The 17,150-nt window shown below is 51.0% G+C and overlaps 5 protein-coding genes across 5 annotated transcripts; 3 read left to right on the forward strand and 2 right to left on the reverse strand.

Moving 5' to 3' along the window:
* The first annotated feature begins 1,593 nt into the window (after nucleotides 1-1,593).
* Nucleotides 1,594-4,441, forward strand: P153DRAFT_79860 (acid protease). The gene is made up of 2 exons (XM_033673413.1): nucleotides 1,594-2,330; nucleotides 2,469-4,441. The coding sequence occupies exons 1-2, from the start codon at nucleotides 1,736-1,738 to the stop codon at nucleotides 4,001-4,003; spliced, it is 2,130 nt and encodes a 709-aa protein (XP_033520946.1). The 5' UTR covers nucleotides 1,594-1,735; the 3' UTR covers nucleotides 4,004-4,441.
* A 735-nt stretch (nucleotides 4,442-5,176) lies between these two features.
* P153DRAFT_388592 (uncharacterized protein) lies at nucleotides 5,177-6,761 on the reverse strand (the record flags this gene model as incomplete). The annotated part of the gene is made up of 3 exons (XM_033670762.1): nucleotides 5,177-6,377; nucleotides 6,424-6,611; nucleotides 6,660-6,761. The coding sequence occupies 3 exons, from the start codon at nucleotides 6,759-6,761 to the stop codon at nucleotides 5,177-5,179; spliced, it is 1,491 nt and encodes a 496-aa protein (XP_033520947.1).
* A 2,939-nt stretch (nucleotides 6,762-9,700) lies between these two features.
* On the reverse strand, nucleotides 9,701-11,547 carry P153DRAFT_369250 (3-hydroxyisobutyryl-CoA hydrolase mitochondrial precursor). The gene is made up of 2 exons (XM_033668715.1): nucleotides 11,233-11,547; nucleotides 9,701-11,181 (listed from the first exon to the last, which is right to left on the reverse strand). Exons 1-2 carry the CDS (start codon nucleotides 11,359-11,361, stop codon nucleotides 9,835-9,837), a joined length of 1,476 nt encoding a protein of 491 aa, XP_033520948.1. The 5' UTR covers nucleotides 11,362-11,547; the 3' UTR covers nucleotides 9,701-9,834.
* A 4-nt stretch (nucleotides 11,548-11,551) lies between these two features.
* P153DRAFT_369251 (translation elongation factor Tu) lies at nucleotides 11,552-13,401 on the forward strand. Its single transcript, XM_033668716.1, has 4 exons — nucleotides 11,552-11,890; nucleotides 11,941-11,969; nucleotides 12,033-12,295; nucleotides 12,354-13,401. Exons 1-4 carry the CDS (start codon nucleotides 11,722-11,724, stop codon nucleotides 13,216-13,218), a joined length of 1,326 nt encoding a protein of 441 aa, XP_033520949.1. The 5' UTR covers nucleotides 11,552-11,721; the 3' UTR covers nucleotides 13,219-13,401.
* A 375-nt stretch (nucleotides 13,402-13,776) lies between these two features.
* Nucleotides 13,777-16,349, forward strand: P153DRAFT_399328 (uncharacterized protein). Its single transcript, XM_033671718.1, has 5 exons — nucleotides 13,777-14,095; nucleotides 14,152-14,411; nucleotides 14,495-14,653; nucleotides 14,704-15,971; nucleotides 16,057-16,349. The coding sequence occupies exons 1-5, from the start codon at nucleotides 13,891-13,893 to the stop codon at nucleotides 16,181-16,183; spliced, it is 2,019 nt and encodes a 672-aa protein (XP_033520950.1). The 5' UTR covers nucleotides 13,777-13,890; the 3' UTR covers nucleotides 16,184-16,349.
* The last annotated feature ends 801 nt before the right edge of the window (nucleotides 16,350-17,150 follow it).

Raw genomic sequence — 17,150 nt, forward strand, 5'->3', positions numbered from 1 at the left:
AGGCTTAGTTCGTTGACTCAACGCGAGAACAGTACTGTTGTTCTGCGCAATGGTGATACCAGCCATGACCAAAAGAAGGAAGAAGTTGCGCATCTTGAAAAGGAGCGACTGATATGCTGGCCGAACGAATGATATACAGCCTAAGGCTTCGCGAGTCAGCACTCTGCGTGGCGGCTACGATGTAGCTGCGAGGGGGATCTTGTATGCAGGTACATGCGGTACACTAAGAGCGCTGAGCCCAGTGAAGCAGAGCTGCAGGGAATTGAAGGAGTCAGGATAGTTCAAATCAACCGGAAAGTCCAAATAACCGATGAAGGGATTACTGAATAAACATCATATGCCTTGCAAGAAACCACAAGGCGGGAGAGTGAAGCTCTAGGCAGGAAACCTAGAAAGGTGGATTGGCAATACCAATGAACTATAAGACGAAGACATGAATAGAAGGCCGAGTTCATCTATACTACAGTCAAGTATCGGGCTGACGGGGCTGGACTTTTTCGTGCTTCTCCAATAATCTCGTTCCCCAGGGATAGTCAACATAATGGTCTAGACAGGGGTTATGCAGGAAGAAAAAGACCTGGCCACTCAGGCATAGCCACAGTGACCAGGTAGTACAAAAGGTCTTACCATGACCTGAGCGTAATATGTATACTGTCGATGGTATGACTCGTATCGAAATGCGAGACAAGGTAATGAAAAAGAGTAAATCAGTAACTTCGAGATAAGTGAGATATATAGGATTTGCATCTTGCTCTGCGAACAAACAGAGCCGGACAGTCGTAAGACCCTCGGAACAAAACGTTAGATGATCATCCGTGAAGCCCATCCGCAACGATTGCTGGCACGGACAACACAAACGTCAGATCCAGCTAGCGAGCTGCATGTCATGGGCTAGAGCACTGCATCCTGTCATTGTCAACAGACGCATGTTTTGTCGGATTTCCAAGGGTGTGTGGCACGCCTGCATGGTCCTCCAGGGGTGGGGACTGGAAGATGTGGTGGAAGTGTAAGGGTTGCCCTAGGTTGAACAGTGTCGGTACAGCTGCAAGTCATCTAGCTGAGCTGTCAGAATGCAACAACGGCTCATCATCTACACACCACTGTGTAGTTGTCGTTTCGATGAACGGTATAAGTGTGAGTACTAGATTGGAGACTAACACGAATCGAGCCGCTTAGCGGCTAAATGCCGTTTTCTTGTTGCTGAGTAAGATACAACAGCACTATCGATCGTCTGGGCAGTTCTGCAACCCCAATAATATACATCCCATCATCGAGATGCGCCACCAGGTGCTACGCCCCAGTAATCCTGCCGTGTTTTGATCGCCTTCAATTATCCCCCAATAGGCGACGCCCTACCGGCTACTACATCTTCACCGGTCAGACGTGGTCGTGTGGTTCGTCGATATTCCTGCAGGTGTTTATGCATTGCTCGGTGGCGTTCAAACGATAACATGTCCCGTCCCTGGAACTGAGAATGCTTAAAATAAAGCTCCTAGGCGAATAGCCTGGAGCAGCCGGTTGACGATGGCCCCCATCTTGTTGGAAGACTCCCGTCTACTCAAGCCACGGCTTGCCTGCCTGTCGTAACGGCTCAAGTTGTCCTCAGAATCCACAGGTTGATCCAGGATTGATTTAGCTTGCTTTATCGACAGCGCCCATTCCTATTTGTAGATTCTTTTTACCGCTTGAACGTTTTGCGTTGTCTCTCCTCCTCACAGCATGCTCAAATTTCGTCATGTACTTCAGTAAGCGTGCCGATACAAACGCGACAATTCAACTGCCACCGAAGCCAGTTGTTGTGAGTCCAAGTGGGTCGTTTGATGGCAATGACGGAAAATGGTCAACGTTCTTAATCAACATCGGCTCAGACAACGACGGCAACGGGCAGAACTTCAAGGTCCTTATTTCGACATCTTCTCCACTGACTCTGGTGCCTCAGCAAACGGACTGGTGCAACAATGACTGCGCAAAAGACCGAGGAATCCTTCTCTATAACAACCAGCAACCGCTAGGCGCGGAAGACTCGCAGTACTGGCAAAAGGCTGGCACATATGTCATCCCCGACACTGATTCGTGGTCGAACGACTCCCTCGCCGGAAATTGGGGACTGGACAACGTAGGACTTGGTCTTAGTTCGAAAGAGAGTTTGATCCTTGCTGAACGATATGTTGTCAAGTACATATTCGAGGATTTCTTCTTGGGCTCCTTTGGACTGACAGTGGGAGAGGTCGGCCCAAATGGTGGGAGCAAGCCAACCTTCCTGAGCGAATTCGCCAATTCTAATCAAATCGCAAGTAGCTCATATGGTTACACGGCAGGTGCCCACTACAGTAAGTAATCTCTTATCGCATACTCGATCACTACCGTCGCATACGTTCACAAACTCTGTTATGGACGTTGATCCATCCAACTTTAACTCGGCACTTTCACCTTGGATCTACACATGTGACGGGGGCTGACTATCCAAGGAAACAACGGAAAAGGTGTTCTAGGCAACCTGGTTCTTGGAGGCTACGACAAATCACGATTAACACGACAAGGCACGTCTATCAGTATGGCTAATGAGAAAGACAATGCACTCATCGTTGACGTTATATCCATCATGTATGAGCCCGATCGAGATGTTGAGGTAAACACTTTATCTTTCACCCAGGAAGCATTCAAAGCAACCATCGACTCAACTCTCCCATATTTGATGCTTCCAGTCAATATCTGCGACAAATTCAAAGAGGAGTTCGGGCTGGAGTATAACAATGACACCAACCTGTACACAGTCAATTCAACCGCACACAACTCAAACATTCAAAAAAACGCTACAGTGTCTTTCAAGATCGCAGACGCTCCGATGGACAGCGCCGAATTTGCCACCATAACTCTCCCATACGCAGCCTTCGATCTCCAGGCTAGCTTTCCCATATACGAAGACGCGCGCAATTACTTTCCTATCAAGAGGTCAGAGAACAACGTCAACATCCTAGGCCGCACATTCCTCCAAGAGGCTTACATCATTGTCGATTACGAACGCGCCAACTTCACTGTTGCACCAGCTCGTTTCTCTCAGCCCATGCCGGACGAAGAGCTCGAAACTATCTTCAACAAGACATTTGTTCTACCTACAGTATTGCCAACTCCCCATAATTCGAACGATGGAATGTCTCCAGGCGCAATTGCTGGCATTGTAGTAGGCGTTGTTCTGGTTTTCTTGCTCGCAGGGCTCGGCGCTTTCTTCTTTTGGAAGAAGAAAAGAAACACAAGGCAGGAGAGACTACAGCAAAATGTTGCTACCTCTGAAATTGATACAACGGCTGCAGGCAATCAGTTCAGGCGCCGAAATGTTTCAGAGCTTACGGGTTCGGATGTTCCTCATTCGCCGAAACCCTCAATGGGAGGCTACTACGGTAGCGATCACAAGTTAATTCCGCCTATCAGTGAGCTGTCTCCGGAAAGTCCTCCTTCGGAGCTCTATAGTCCACTGCCGGGAAATGAAGGAGGTAGAGATGGCTACGACTACTTCGCTGCTGGCAGTAGGGTACGCCGGCGCGGCGCGCAGAGAGATAGAGAGTCGTCAGGTCAAAACACTCCAAGAACTCCAATAGCGGAACTACCTGGAGATGGAATCAAGCTTCCCGTCTCCATACGTCAACTCGATAATGTGGGTCCAGTTCAAGACCTAAAGCACAGTCGAGGACCTAGCAATGTTTCGCTCTCAAGCAACATCGATGGCATACTGGCAGAGAGTAGGCAGGAAACCAAATCAGGCAAAAGTTCTGAAGAGCTGAAGCAAGCCGCTGAACCTGGCGAGGCTACAGTTGAGGGTAGCGAGTCTCAACCTCATCATGAATTGGACCGCCGGCCCTCGCATAACAGAGGATTGAGCGACGTCACGGTTCAGAGCGACAGCACAGCTGTCTCTCAGCCAACGCCCGAGGAACTTGAGCGCTGGGAAACGATGAGCGCAGATGATCGACCCATGTCCCCTGTTGAGGAGGTGAGGAAAAGTTGAGCCGGAGCACAGTCTGATGGATTTACGAATGAGGAACGTGTCTTTTTATGGCTTTCTCATCCTCGTGGCTGATATCAGCGATGGGATTTGGTGCACACACATGCTTCTCTCTAGAAGCTTTTGGGACAAGGCGTGATGCTCGATCGAATGATACCCACCTAATACGCTCGCTACAATAAGCTATCACGCTACCACGTTTTCTGACATTGAGCCGGTGCTTGTGAGTTGCGCAATCGGACCGTTACACGGCTGAGCATTGCTTCCTCACATTCTCCCGCATCATAAGCAGGTGCACTGGGCACATGTTTAGCTCCCGAGAGACTAATTTTCAGCCCCCCGTGTCAGGTCCTCTTACTTGCATTACGCGTTTAGCATGACTCGCTGCTCGTGCCCTTGGTAGCGTTGATCAATCAGCCAAGGTACCCATTCTCTAGCGCTGTGTTCCTAGCAACGAATCCCGAGTACGTGCTTATTTCTGGTCGAGTCTTGGCAATTGAGACCATGCATGAACCCAGTTTAGTCGTTGGATAAGATTCATCATGCATGCCAGGACACGGCACAAAAGAGATGGGGGCTGGATAGAGCGGAAGAAGAGCCGTGTGTCCGTCACTAGTGTATGAATCGAACAAAGGAATTCGATTACTGATATGCAAAAGGTTGACGGTTGTAACGTGTGTTCTACTGTGTACTTAAACCTTCCGTGGGCCATGCAGTCCTTCCATGCGACCCTCGACGCGTTGTCTTGTACAATTTGCGTGGGAAGACCTTATAGGTGCTAAGTCCATTCCTAGCAAAGGTATTTCGAGGTTATTCGCAAGGAGTAGATAGACTCAAGGCTTCACCTCCCAGGACGAAGAGTACCGGTAGGCTCTATTTATGAACCCCTGTCAGAATGCGTTGGAATCTCGATGCAACTGTGCCACGGCAAACATTTGCCACCTTGGAGGTGATCTACCAAGCTGTACAGCCGGTATCAATGCGTGCACTCGAACGGTTCTGCCACCGAAGAACCACCCTGTAGATCATTTGGTTTTCCAGATGGTAACCGTGTCCGTCCGTGAGGGTAGAATGGATTGGAGGATATCTCCATGGGTTCCATTGTCAAATGCGCCACAAATTACGGCATGACTAGCACAAGGTAAGTAGGAGCAGAACCGATTCCAGAAATTGTTCTTAGCCGGCATCTTCTGCAGGAGGAGCAACATAACCGGCACCCGACACGGCGCTCTTCTGCGACTCTTGAGGTAATGTGGCAGCTGGCGTAGGCTTTGCATTGGCCGTTGAACGTATGTACCATGGTGCATGTGGATCTAGCTCTCGTTCGTGCGATGTAAGAGGTGTATAACCGGACTGTCGATATGAAATTTCGCGTGGCGCCTGCTGTGAATACGGTGAAGCACTTGCTTCTTGCTCATGTGTCTGAGCTGCTGTTAAGCCAGGAGACTGTTCATGAGGTGTTTCGCGTGAGATTAGATTCCAGGTCGGGGTAAGGTTAAGAAAAGCCATTGGCCATTGTACTGCCGGTAGCCAATCACGTTCGACTTCCTCATGACAGGCTGTCATGAGTCGATGACCCCAATCGTCGATGAACCAGTGCTGTGTTCCAGCCGCGAACAACATAGTGGCATAGTACATCAGGAGTACAAGTGCACCTGAACGCTTCTCCCGAAGGAACGTCATGAAATCCGGTCCTAGATATAACGGCCAGTAAAACAAGAACCTCAGCTCTCGATAATCTAGACAAGGGGGCATTGCCAGATAGAGTACTGATTTCAGGTATCCAATCACATCAAGATATTCTTTCCGCTCTTTGTCCGAGAGATCGGGTTTGGATTCAATGAAGGCCGTCAGCGTGGGGATATGGTCGATGATCCCTTGCACCATGGGCTGGGAAGGAGTAGGCTCAAGAGGGCTTTTGAACATCGGCCCAAGCCAGGAGTCCAGGACGTGAACACGTGCCAATGCCAACACACTCCCCATGCCTTGCATGACGGAAAATATATTCAAGATGTTGTCAATGGCAGACCATGTGCCATCAGTTGCATGATGTTTGGCCTCGAGGCCAGATGAGGCGAAGATACTCAACGTAAGCAACGTAGAGGTGGCGACTACAGCCGCGGCTTCCTGTCGAGTAATGTTCGCAAGTCTCAACCGTATACCCTTGATTGCACGATCCTGATGATGAGTTCCGATAGTGTAGTAGTCATGCTGCCTGTCGGGTTGTTGGTAAGCCTTGTGGAATGCTGCAAAGGCCAACATCTCGTGCATTAGAAATAAATGGTTGACCGCTTGTCTTGGGGCTTCAACTCTCCAAGTGTGACGCATATCCTCCTGCTGTGATAATCCATCGAATGTTTCAACGGTCCAGTGATGCCTAAGCGGTATTAGATACGGCTTTCAACAATCTTTGATAAACGTACATTAGCTCCATGTCACGCACCCACAGGTCTGGTTCGACAACGTTGAGGTTGTATAAAAACTTGGTAAGGAAAGGATATTGGTCCGATCTTGGTGAACTCGTCTCTGAGTTTTCGTCTTCACGAGGTATGGCAGGTGGGTTAAGAACATGGTCGATCAGCAGCGAAGGCGAGGGTACCGACGAAGATTTCTGTTCACCTGTTAGTAATATTCAACTATTTCCGAAAGAGAAGCTTACAGATCCAGACCTCTCGACCAATGGTTTCTTCTCACGCTCTATTGCACCACTTCCGCTTGCCGAAGAGGTTGGGGTGTGAGAAGTATTGGGGTCCCACGACATGAGACTACACGATACGCCATGGCGGGTGCAGTTCGAACATGGCTTGTTCTCGTCACACTGTTCTGAATCAGCACTTAACTCCGACAAAAATCGGACTTGTAGATGAGACGATTGCAGCATGGTGGAGTAACAAACCTTCACGTGACGGGCCTTACATTGTCTACAGCCTAATCTTGACCTAAAAAGCAAGGGTTAAATTTGCTTGTAAGTTTAATGAGGACACCAAGTCTGAATCAGAGTATGATGCTTTTGGTTGTTGCGGTATGCGAAAGAAATGTCTCGGCGGAAGCGGGGATACCGTTGTAGCTTTACGTACTTTTTGTGGCCCAGCCGTGGCATTGGAGGTGCTAAGGTCGCTCGAAGGTCCAGCGCACCCGATGCAATAGTTCAGGGATGAGCTTTCACCCTCGGGATAGGCCGAAAGTATCTGCGGGCTGGGACGCGAAGTGGTTGTGTTGATCCGGTTGCTTGAGAGAGAAAGCGAATGCGAGGTGTGATCTGATGTGACAATCTGTTCGTACCAGGGAACAAGGGTACAAGATTACCAGGGTGGAACCACGCTATGCCTTATTCACTCAAATACCACGCCAACACTAGCACCGTATACACACGAGTTTGCAAAAGAAAGACAACAAGGCGTTTGTCGTACAGAATTGTGCATAGACTATTTGGGTCTCGAAGAGCCAACCCTGTACCATTCCCAAATTCCGAATGCACCTTTTCTCGCCCTTGTGCATTTCTGACCACACGACACTGTGGATCACTAATCGCGGGCTTCAACAAGCATTGAGCTACGCATCAATGAGAATGTGCTTTGAACATCTTACTACTCGGGCCTGTGGATCCCGGGTACAACGGGACGTCCCGTCCACCGCGAACGATGGTCCACAACACGCAACCTCGCGTACTTGTCTTGGAGGCTATCATGGGGTTGAAGGCCCGAAGGCTGTACATGAATATGCATAATACCCAAAGGTGAATAGAGCGTGCGTTAAAGTACGCTCTAGTGGAGTTCTTTGTCACAGACTAGAAATAAGGTTTCGCTCTCGAGATGTGCAGATCGTTCCATGATTCGACAGGCTGCAATCCAAGGAACAGTGCGGCACGAATGCAAGAAATCCTACAAAGTTCAACATCAAGAACGTTGATGCTGTGCGGATGTTAGTGGAGTCAGCACTAAAGAGGGCACACGGAAGAAATTCAGGTCCCAAGAGAGTAAGAGTTGCATGTCCTAGCTCACAATGCGACACAAGACGATATTGTAGGTTGGGACAGTAAAGGCTATCCAGAAAAACTAGTCAGTTGGCTTAATCTCGGAAGTTGATGAACATCTCCACCATGTACTTCTGTACGATCCTCACATGGGTGCAATCCACCTTCATCCAAGGCCCTAGATCGTTCAGTTTCACCAGGTTTACCTCACCGATGAATCAAGTGATGGCACCGTATCACTCTACTAATCTTCCAATCGCATCCCTAGTCATCTCACTGAAGATCCTTGGTTGGTTCTTCGGGCCACTCTTCCTTGGTCCGCTGTCAGGCGGACCACCCGCTAAAATAGGCACTATCCTGACTGACGCCGGGATAAAGTGGCGATAAACTGCATACCAACCCGCATGATGGACGCGCACCCTTGTTTCGACGCTCCTGCGCCTACCCCACTCACCTGTGTCCGCGGACTCACATACTGTGGTACCCCCCTAAGTTCAAGCCATTCGCCACTTCAAAGTACTCGTCAGAACGCTCACGGGTTGGCCAACACTGTCCTAATCGCCAATTCTAATGAACTAGAGATCTGCACATAATGTGGAGAATGGCTTGAACTTAGGGGGTACCACAGTATACAGCAGTTGGCCTAGTGTTTCTGACGCTGACGATTCGACCTCTACTCTAATTATTCTTCCAATGTGGCAACAAGATGCTCGCCGACCCTGGAATCCGATCAGAAAACTGTACGAGTTATTCTGCTCTCCTAGAGAGCAGTTGTATTTGAATCAGTCCATGGTCTGCTTCATACCAACAGTGTGGGACGTCTTGGATAAACGTTGTAGAATATCCATCAGCCCAACATATCCTTCTCCGCCCAGCTTCGCCTCTCCCCCTACCTCCACACAACGTACACAACTTAGCGAAGTCTCCAGTCTCCTATAAATAATATCCCGTCATCATAGTTATGATCGTACCGATAGCCACCCCGACAGCTACAACAACGCAGAATGAATACACCAGGCCAAACAAAAAGATTAACATGTCTTCTAGACCTTCCCTCTGTTGAACATGCCAAAGTGATCGACCACTCCTGCTGCGCGTTGATTGAGGTATATCCATTTCAATACCCTCTATTTGCAAATTGTTTCACAGCTAGGAAAGCAGTGTGTATAATAATGAACTCCACACAACCTCCCTCAACCCTCTACCAGCGCATTTCATCTCATCATACAGTGTTCATTCGCATACATACCGTCCCTGCTTCCCATTTCCACACAGCATACTAATTTAGTTCGTACCATTTCTGTCATATGCATCGACACCACATGGACAAGCCATCCCCATTGCTCAGAGAAGAACAGGCATACCAATAGCTCGGACTACATCACGGGTATTGCTTTAGTAACGTTTTGTCGAGCTTTTCTTTTCGTTATCTTATGAGGTTGTAGCTGCTGGGCTTTAGGACTTATTCCAGCTTGCTCTGTGCAGTGTGGCGAGAGTCTAGAAGTGTTGTACGGTGGGTTGCTGTTGGGCTGGGTGTATGAGGCGGAGTGTGTATGTTTTTTCTAAGTGAGAGGGACGAGCTTGCTGTGATACGGTGGTGTGAGATGGGGTGGAGTGAAGTGAGTCGGTTGGGTATGAGGGGTTGAAGAAATAGCTTTGTTTGTGAGAAAGATGATGAAGGGAGGTTCGGGTATGATGTTCAGAAGGGCGAGGTTGTAAGATAGTGGTAAAAAGAAAGATAAGGGAATAGGCTTAGTATACTTCACATTTCAACATGCCGCTCACAAATGATGCATATAGCTTCAGCCCACACCTCACTGCTGGTGACAGCACAGCGACAACGACTAGATATTTGCTATGCCTACGCAGCATACCTATCCAGAACCTCCTTGATCTTCTCCCTCACGCCCTGCTTCCCCTCGTACTTCTCCAACAAACTCGCCACAACATCCTCGCTCTTCTTGCCGCCCGCCTCCCGGAGAATCTCATCGTCCCTGGGCAGCCCAATCCATGCATGTGGGTACTCGTTGTAATCGGCATCGCTGATGAGCGGCAAGCTCTGTCCACTAGCGCTACCAACGAAGAATTCATCAACATCCCTCCCCTTGACGTCGTCGAGAGTGTTGGGCGCCCAGTTTGGACGCTCCTTCTTGCGCTCGATGAGACGCGCTGTCACGCCCTCGACGAAATCGGGATGCGCCATGAACTGCGAGGCGATTTCGTACTCTTTCTGGAAGGTCTGGGCAATAGACCATTGGCGACCGACGCGCATTTGCTGGAGAGTGACTGCGACGGAGATGGGGGAGCGGGTCTGGATCGTGTCGAGCGTCTTGGTGGCCCATGTCTGCAGCTCGGGCGTCGGTGCGTTGTCGCGGACTTGCTCGAGGGATGTGAGAATAGCCTTGATGTTTGGTTGGTCCTGGTGGAATACGCGGTCGATTGTCTTACGGAGTTCCCCAGAGATGGTGGGCTTGTCGGCGGGGAGACCGGTGCTGTATTCTTCGATGGTTGCGTTTATGATCTTGAAGCGGTCGTTGAGTTCCATATAGTCGGGGAATTGCAATTCTGCGAGACGGGACTCTAGTTGCTGGAGGGTGGAGGAATGGATGTAGTGAGTTGCGACACCGTGGTAGAAGGCGTCGATACCTTTGAGCTGCTCAGAGGTGAGGGCGAGGTACACGCCTAGCGAGCCCTCCATCCGGGGGAGAAAGAAAGATGCGCCTACGTCTGGGAAGAAGCCTATGGTCGTCTCGGGCATGGCGAAGAGGGTGTTCTCGGTCGCGATTCGGAAGGGCGCGTGGATGGATAGTCCGACGCCTCCACCCATAGTGATGCCGTCCATGAAAGCGACATAGGGCTTTGTGTATGTGGCGATCAGATGATCCAGCTTGTATTCCAGTCCAAAGTAATCCGAGCTCCTCTGCTGTCCCTTAGGCCCTTCTCTGTTCCAGTTTGCGAGTGCTGCGACGTCTCCTCCGGCGCAAAAGGCTCGACCCGCACCCTTGATGATGACGACACCTGCCATTTCCGACTTGGCCCACTCCTGCAACCGGGGGATGATCTTGCGGGCCATGGAGCCATTGAGTGAGTTGAGCTTTTTTGGACGGTTGAGCTCGATGCTGCGCACGCCGTAGTTGTTGGTGAAGATGACATCGTCAGGGTCGTCGTCTTGCTGCGCCTTGAGAACGTCTGCTGTGGGTGTAGCATACTGAAGTCGTCAGATGCTGCTTGGAGAAATCACAGAGTCGAGTACAATTACCCTCCTTGTCCCGCTCATCCAGGCGGGATTCGTGACTTTTGCGCGCAGCGGCATGGCAATTGCTGTGTGTGTCCGCGAGGCCCAGCTCAGCGGCGCTGTTGTCCGTCTGAGGGATGCGCAGAGAGACATGTGTGCTATCTAGGTCGAGATCGAAGATGATGCAACTTTTGTGAGCGCTATGCCGACAGGAACCTCGGGTGTCCGCAATCTGCTGACTGGATGGTTTTGGGGCACTGGGGGATGAACTAAACTCGAGGAAGAGCAGTAAATGTCAAACTTAAGCCTGAGCAAGTCTGGAGATATGTAAAGTCAATCCAAAACTGCTGCCCGCATCGCGTCGCAAACTCCCACATTGAAGCTTAGACATGGGCACACGTGATTGGGCGAGAATCATTTTGAGCTAAGGAAATATTTGGACCTCGACATCGGACGACAACTGCCACCTCCACCTCCGTCAATTGCCCTGCTCTCATTCTGCTTGATACCATAATGTCGGCCTTTTCAAGAGTGTTCCTGCGCACATCACGCAGTGCTCTCCAGTACCAGCGGGGCGTCAACCCAGTCCAGAATGCTCTCGGTCTGCAGGGCACCAGCAGATATGTGACCGGCGTCAGGAACTATGCGGCCTTCACCCGTGACAAGCCCCACGTCAACGTCGGTATGTTACCACAATATTCCTGTATACAATGCCGGTCTAAGTCAGTGCAGGAACTATTGGCCACGTCGATCACGGAAAGGTACTTCAGCGCCGCCTTCGCCCCCGACCCCTCCGCCACGCCATCGAGACTGATCGCATATAGACCACCCTCACAGCCGCCATCACCAAGCGACAGGCCGAGAAGGGCTACGCAAAGTTCCTCGAGTATGGCTCCATCGACAAGGCCCCCGAGGAGCGCAAGCGTGGTATCACCATCGCGACCGCCCACATTGAGTACTCGACCGACAACCGCCACTACGCCCACGTCGACTGCCCTGGTCACGCCGATTACATCAAGAACATGATCACGGGTGCGGCCAACATGGACGGTGCCATCATTGTCGTGGCTGCTTCGGATGGTCAGATGTGCGTATCCCCATACCAAAGACGCCTTGAATTTGAGGCAAAATCTGACGCATCCTAGGCCCCAGACTCGTGAGCATTTGCTGCTCGCCCGCCAGGTCGGTGTCCAGAAGATTGTCGTCTTCGTCAACAAGGTCGACGCTCTTGAGGACCCAGAGATGTTGGAGCTTGTCGAGATGGAGATGCGCGAGCTGCTCAGCAGCTACGGATTCGAGGGCGACGAGACACCCATTATCATGGGCTCTGCCCTGTGCGCCCTCGAGGGTCGCCGACCAGAGCTTGGCGAGCAGAAGATCGATGAGCTTCTCGAGGCCGTCGACACCTGGATCCCTACCCCCATCCGTGAAACCGAGAAGCCTTTCCTCATGGCCATTGAGGATGTCTTCTCCATCGCTGGACGTGGTACCGTTGTTTCTGGCCGTGTCGAGCGTGGTATCCTGAGGAAGGATTCTGAAGTCGAGCTCGTCGGCAAGGGCACTACGCCCATCAAGACAAAGGTCACCGACATCGAGACCTTCAAGAAGTCCTGCGACGAGTCCCGCGCAGGCGACAACTCCGGTCTTCTTCTCCGTGGTGTCAAGCGTGAGGACGTCAGGCGTGGCATGGTCGTCTCCGTTCCCGGCAAGGTCAAGGCGCACAGGAAGTTCCTCGTCTCCATGTATGTCCTGAGCAAGGACGAGGGCGGTCGCCACACAGGTTTCGGCGAGAACTACAGGCCACAGATGTTCATCCGCACAGCCGACGAGTCGTGCGCGCTCACCTGGCCTGAGGGTGTTGAGAAGGACAAGCAGATCATGCCCGGCGACAACGTTGAGATGGTCTGCGAGTTGCACCAGCCGCACGTTCTCGAGACAGGGCAGCGCTTCAACATGCGTGAGGGTGGCCGCACAGTTGCTACCGGTTTGGTAACACGTGTGCTCGAGTAAGTCTGATACCCGGCATGGACATGTGCGCATCGACGAATTTTTGATTGGAAGACCTGGGAGGCTTCCCTGTACCATATTTGTGTTGGACATGTATCATCTCCTGCTCTCCGCTTCACGAATGTCGTTCATCATGTACTTTAGCACGGCAGGCATTAGACGGGCGGCGTTCAGCGTCTGGCGAGGCGGCGAAAGAAAAGAATGTAACGATCATGACTACAAACTTATGCGATATGGTGACTCGTGGGAGATGTTTGGAGGGGAAAGCACGTCCATTGCCGTTAAGGTGAGAGAGATTCCAATGTCTCGATGGAGTGAACAACTGGAAGTCAGAGATGGTAGAGAGGTTCCATAAGATTTAGTGTAAGGAGAATCCAAGGAGTCAAGATAGAGTGATTCTGAGTGACTTGAAGCATGAAACATGAAGTGATAGAGGTATTTTGATGTCTATTCGTGATGGACACGCTAATAGAGTACATCGAACCCTCGAGCCAATCACACACGTAAGTGTCCATTCACCGACGCGCTTCCCCGTTTCGTCGCTGCCCGCCGCGTGCCCGCATTTGGTCTCTCACCCATCAAGACCCCCTCACGCTTCAAGATTGCATGCCACATCTCCGGCTACGTGCATGATACCACCGCAACATGCGATTACGCCCCATATAGAAAACCAGCATGCTAGTTCCCGAAGCTGATGTGCTCTTGCCGCTCGACCCTTCGATCACTGACTCGGACCTCTGGGAGATCTTTGTACTGAGGGACGCGCATGTCGTGTACGAAAGCAATGGGAAGCCTGCGAGTCTCCTCGCCGCATATGCCGACACACCGCTGAGGGTGGAGGGGCGCCTCGAGGCTCCAGGCCGCGCGCAATTAAAGTATCGTATGTCTTTCACGAGGCATCGTAGAAGTATATACAGTCCACTGACCAGGAACCAGTCGTCAACAAGCCCTACAAGCCCGTCGATATTCAAATACGAAATGTCACCAAATTCTCTTATGGCGAGACGACGGACGGCGAATATGTTATCTGGGCGCAAGGTGCAGCAGGCTGGTTTGAGATCCAGCCCACAGCGCAGTACAAGCCCATCTATGAGGATATGCGCGAAGCGGTTCAGCTTCTCTACTTCGTTACCGATATCTATAACGAACCACGAAAGAAGGGCGGCGGCCCCAATGCACAGCTGATATACAAAGAGGTGAGTGCGCGCGATGCGTACAGTACTATGAAGTTCATGAGGCTTTGAGGACATGTTCAAGATCAAGTGCTGACTGTTTAAAGTATGCAGAAGACGACCGATTTCCATGCACAGATCCAGCAGATGCGGAGAAGATATTTAATAAGCATCGTATCTTCCTGACGATGTGCTTTCTCAATCGAGCGCAAGGCGTTGGTTGGAGCAATACACCTATCTACCAGCAGTTCAGGCGGCAATATCCAGTATGATTATTCACGCTTAGGATGAAACGAGTTTCTGACTTCCTAAATAGAAAGACTTTGATACATGCAAAGCGCGAAAAGAGGGCCGCTACTCTCAAATCCAGGTTGAAAAGCAAGCGCAAGCGCAAAAGTCAAAGTCCTCCTCTGCGCCAGTGTCGAAGTGCACAGAGTCATCTCGAGATTCGCGACAGGGCCGAGGGAAGACCGCTACGCGACGCACGGAAGAAGCGCCCAAGAAAGACGACAACTGGTGGGAGGCAGCGGCCTTGTTCGAATTCATGCAAAAAGCTGTCAATCACAGAGCTCTACGGCCAGGTCATAACCACATAACACTGGAGAAGGTTGCTCAACTCATTGTCAAACGCTACGAAATTGAGGAACTGGAAGTGGCGCAGAGTGTGCTCCTGGTGCATGCTCGGAACCTATGTTGGATGATGGACAACCCGCGGCGAAAAAGCGTACGATTCTTCGCCGATGAACCGATATATCAAGAGTTGGCGGCTGGCCATGATCTCTCCGCGGCGGAGCAAAGAAGAGCAGAAGGCGTGGAGCTAAGACCTAGGAGAGACCATGGCACACTCAAGGAGGAGGAGAGCGAATCATCAGATACTTCAGATGAGGAACAAGACCTATTAGCAACACCTGCACGCCGACCACCCGGCAGGCGAAAGAAAGGCAGACTCTCCGTCTTGCGACCAACAAGCGCCAAATTCACCGGCAAGAGCAAAGCAAAAATCATGCCGGGTGGGAAACGTAGAGGCAAAAAGCCCGTCTTAGAGTCCGACCCATCAGACGATGAATCCTCCTCATCCTCAGCCGACCAAAGCGAGACCGCAGCCGAAACCGACTCCAACACACCTACCCAAATCCTCTCCCCCAGCCGCGACAAGCGCAAACTCGACGAAACAGACACGACCTCAGACCCGCACCCCGACCGCCGAAAACGCACAACCAGCACCTCCCTAACCCTCTCCTCCCCCCCACCAACAACCGCCACATCTTCCGACTCCGACTCCGACGCGGATACAAACGACCCCAACGCGCCCATCCCCCTCCGCCACCGCCCCACACCCACACAAAACACATCCCCCCCCCTCACCGCCCCCCTCGTCTCCACCCCCCTCCCCACATACACACCCAACGCCCCCCGCGACTCCTGGCTCTGCACCTTCGACGGCTGCGCCCAGCGCATCTACGGGTGCAGTAAAGATGTTGGGCGGCGCCTTATCACGGAGCATATGGAGGATCATGCTAAGGGGAGGGAGAAGGTGGTGGGTGTGCTGTGGAGGGAGCAGGAGAGGCTTAGGTTGCCTGTTAGGTGAGTTTTTTTGATTTCGGTTTTTTTTGTGGAAGGGTGAGGGGTAGGGGGAATGGGGTGAGGATAGGCGCTAACGGTGAGGCAGTAATTTGATCAAGAAGATTCGTGAGATGAGCGAGGGGGGGACGGGGGTGGGGTTGTTTCCTGCATCTGAAGAGGAAAAGGGGAGGGAGAGGGAGGTGCCGCCTAGACCTGTGCAGAGGTCTGTGTGAATCGGGGTGGTGGTGTGGGTTAGGTATATACACGCCCCGTTTTGCCTTTTGCTGACGTCGAAAGAAGATTTTTAGTCTTGGGGGGGAGGGGGGGGGAGGGGTTTCTTCAGTCTTTATATTCTTCAGAAGTTTCCTGCATGTCGAATGATTACCACATGAAGACGTGTCACAATTAGCTCTTTCACATACTGATGTTTTCTGAGAGGAAGGATTGCCCGTGCACATATTTAATCGTTCCATCTACTATTCTTATACCTATCTGTGTGTGACGACTAGCGTTGTTAAGATTATGGTATGACATGATATGGTATGCTTGGGTGCATGCGAGATGTACAGCATCATGCGAGAGGAACGAAAACTGGCACTGCTGAAGGTTATACTTTAAAAAGGCTACTATAATAATGCAGTATAAAACTACTTCATAACTTAAAAGTAAGATCTTAACAATATTACAATCTCTTTATTTTTACTATTAAGATATCATCTTGTACTATTATATTTTTATTGTATCTTTAGTTTAACACAGTGTAATTTTACTATTTAGCCAAATCCAACCTTGTTGTAGTGACAATCTAGCATTTGGCGGTGCCTGTTTTTGTTCCTCGCGCGTGGGGGGACTACACACTGTAGTATACGTCCTTTCCCCCCCCTTCCCTTTTGCTTTCCTTGAGTGAAACCTGACCTAGACACGCTCATCTGCTTAGTCTTCGTGAGAATTGGATTGAACTGGGTTGAATTTGAGTTTCTGGCCGTGATTCTGCCGTGGCGTTGTAGAGAGGACTTTCCCCGTCGGCATCTAGTGGCAGCGCGTGTCTGGATGCGCTTTCCTTGCGATGGTGGGGTGTGTGTGCCGTGCAGGTAGCTGGATGTCGTTGTTGCGGCGATTGGGTTGGGGCATGGAGCGATGCATATCTACTGCTGGCTTGGCTGATGCATCCCGGTAGCATCTGTAAGTCGACTGAAGCCA

Source organism: Dothidotthia symphoricarpi (genome assembly GCF_010015815.1).
Source record: "Dothidotthia symphoricarpi CBS 119687 unplaced genomic scaffold P153scaffold_17, whole genome shotgun sequence".
Lineage (NCBI taxonomy): Eukaryota > Fungi > Ascomycota > Dothideomycetes > Pleosporales > Dothidotthiaceae > Dothidotthia > Dothidotthia symphoricarpi.